Source organism: Triticum dicoccoides, chromosome 2A (assembly GCF_002162155.2).
Source record: "Triticum dicoccoides isolate Atlit2015 ecotype Zavitan chromosome 2A, WEW_v2.0, whole genome shotgun sequence".
Lineage (NCBI taxonomy): Eukaryota > Viridiplantae > Streptophyta > Magnoliopsida > Poales > Poaceae > Triticum > Triticum dicoccoides.
The window spans coordinates 67,798,352-67,801,405 of record NC_041382.1 but is presented as its reverse complement, the minus strand read 5'-3'; the positions used below and the strand labels follow the sequence as shown (position 1 = coordinate 67,801,405).

Below are 3,054 nucleotides of genomic sequence, written 5' to 3'. Positions count from 1 at the left end.
TATGTAATTGATGCTATTTATTAGTAGGACCATGAATCGTGCTATTAATGTGTTGCTTTTCTCTTCTGATCCTTTTGTTGCATACTTATATATTTCTTATGTATTGTCTGTGAATTGTTACTAACGTTTTGTTTGGCTAGTGCATAGAGATGCCGTTGTATGTCGTGTACAAGGGTAAGGTTTCCGGAGTCTACAACAACTGGGAGGAGTGTCGGAGACAGGTTCACCATTTCAGCGGTAACAGTTACAAAGGGTACACCACTAGGGCGGAGGCGGAAGTTAGATACACGCGCTATCTAGCGGGAGAGAGGAGGGAGCGTTGGAGGAAGCGGATGAAGACCAGTTTTATCGTGATGATGCTCATCGTGATGACCGCAGCTCTCTTCTATGTGATGGTAGTTTAGATGATCGATATCGACTTGTAATGTGAAGATAAACTCGCTACTCGCGGTTTCGAGACTTATAATGTTCTAACTTTGTTCGGTATTTTAAATTCGGACACTAATATGTTGAATTGTATTCGAAGACTAATCTTCTATTGTATTTGATAAGTCTGTTGTTTATATGTTGTGCTCTCTATATTATGTGTGGTAATATGTTTTGTAACCTGTGCAAATATTAGAAAAGAAAAAATTCCTAATATTCATACTAGTGGCGCACCACTCACCACACTAATGGCGCACTGCAAAAAGGACTCTAATGGCGCATCATCCACTAGTGCGACATTAGTATGCCAAAGCACATGAGTAAATATGGCCCCCTGGGAGGCATACTAATGACGCACCGTGGGCTATACTAATGGCGCACTGCATGGTGCGCCATTAGCATATACCAAATACTAATGGCGCACCACAGGTGCGCCATTAGTAAAAAATACTAATGGTGTGATACTAGTGGCGCACCTGTAGTGCGCCATTAGTAGGCAAAACAGATGCGCCACTAGTAGGCTTTTTCCTAGTAGTGCGTGTTGAAGATCCTCTTCATCGAGGCCAGCAAAGTATGTACATATGTCAAATTTAGAGCCACAATCCAGGCCATCATTTGATAGAATGTCTCTCGAAAGTATATATGTCCAAATAGCTTGGCTAGCCAACGATCACAGCTGTGTTTGCACATTATAATACTGTTGAGGTGATTACATGTCAACTTAGCACCTATTCATTTAAATTTCTTGAAATACATAACATGTCCACCATAATTTTAAGAGGGCCGTCATGGACACTTCAACTAGGGAGGAGGGACTCCACCATGGCTAGCGTGACACTGGCCAACAATGACCTGCCTCCGCCGTCCTTGGACGTCGCTGGCCTCAGCAGCAGATTCGCCACCAAGGGGTTCAGCTTGACCGATATGGTCGTCCTCTCTGGGGCACACACGGTTGGGAGGGTGCAGTGCAAGAACTTCAGGAACATGCTCTACAACGAGGCCAACATCGACCCGGACTATGCGACGAAACTCAAGGCCAACTGTCCCCAGCCAACCGGCTCTGGCGACAGGAACTTGGCCCAGCTGGATGACACGACGACAACCATGAACGCGGACTCGTTCGACAACAACTACTTCCTGAACCTCCAGCTCAACAAGGGGCTCCTGCACTCCGACCAGGTGCTCTCCACCATTTGCGCCGGTGGTGCCACTGAGAACATCGTCGACAGCTTCGCGGCTAACCCGGAGACGTTCAGGAACGCCTTCGCCTCGGCCATGGTGAAGATGGGGAACCTCAGCCCATTGACTGGCTCCCAGGGAATGGTCAGGCGCACCCGCTCCAGCGGATGCAGATTTTTAGAGCTTGGGCTCATGGACACCTCCTATTCTTACCCTTTAATATAGCTTTGAGATCCGTGCCAGACAACTAACTTACAACATGAAATTTTCTCTTTTTTGTTCCTTCCAAATAAAACAACATATGAACATAAAACTTTGCAAGATAGCGAAACATTCTTACTACACTGTGAGAAAAAACTTATAGATTTTTTTGGCCGACATAAATATACAAAATGAGATTTTCAATATTAAAAAAATATATTTTTTAGTATTTATGATGCATGAAAAAATCTGAAAGTTTTTTCCCACATTCTAGTTAGAATGTTTTGTTGTGCTGCAAAGTCTGAAGTTCATATGTTGTTTTATTTAAAAGAAACAAAAAAGACAAATGTTCTTGCATGAATCTCAATGCATAGATGGATGGCTAGATAAGGAGGTGCACCCAAGCCTGTGAATCGTCCTTTGCACCGAAATGATAGCATGAACCATGTCTAAGGAGGTGCTCTACAGAATATTTTCTGCTCCAGCACCAAGGCGAACTAAGAATCGTCCTTTGCACCGAAATGATAGCGTGAACCATGTCTTTTTCTTTTTCTTAACTAGCACAGTGGCCGTCTAATGCGAGGACATCATATTTTACTCTTCCAAAAATGTTTACTATTTTTTTGTTTCTTTTGTGGGGTACTATTTATTTGTTGTTGACATTGATAAATTTTCATAGATGTAGCATTGATATTTATTTTGTATATGAATATATAATTATGTTGGTAATAAATGTAATAAGAATTATAAAATATATTTTTATGAAATCTGATGAGATTGATTCATTTCTAGAATAATATGTTTACAAAGTAGCCGCACTAGTGCCGCGCTCTTGCTCCTAGCCCTCGCTCCTAACTGCACCGCTGGCCACTCCAGCCGTGGCGGCCACCATCGCCGTCCCTAGCCGTTCCTAGCCGCGCCGTAGGCCACCCCGGCCACAGTGGCCACCACTGCTTGCACCGCTTGTCACTCTGAACACGGTGTACCACATACTCCCCTCGCTCGTCGCCATATCACTCGCTGACCTTCGCTTTCAGAGAGGCCATGCATTCAAAGATCGGATCTGGCGTTCTCTGAAGCTTCTGCTCAACTTCAGGGTAGAACAAGTGCAGAGGGAATTTTTTCTAGTTGCTGGGTTTACTCGATCCAAGATCAGGCTCACGGAGGATTCAGTCGGTACAATTATTCTCTCTTGCTTCGGAGGAAGAGCATCTCAATTCAAAGTTCAGAAACTTAGTGCTAGCTTGT

At 43.9% G+C, this 3,054-nt stretch overlaps 1 protein-coding gene across 1 annotated transcript; it reads left to right on the top strand.

Moving 5' to 3' along the window:
* The first annotated feature begins 1,185 nt into the window (after nt 1-1,185).
* On the top strand, nt 1,186-1,830 carry LOC119357613 (peroxidase 2-like). The gene has a single exon (XM_037624501.1). The coding sequence runs from the start codon at nt 1,186-1,188 to the stop codon at nt 1,828-1,830; it is 645 nt and encodes a 214-aa protein (XP_037480398.1).
* Nucleotides 1,831-3,054: the final 1,224 nt, after the last annotated feature.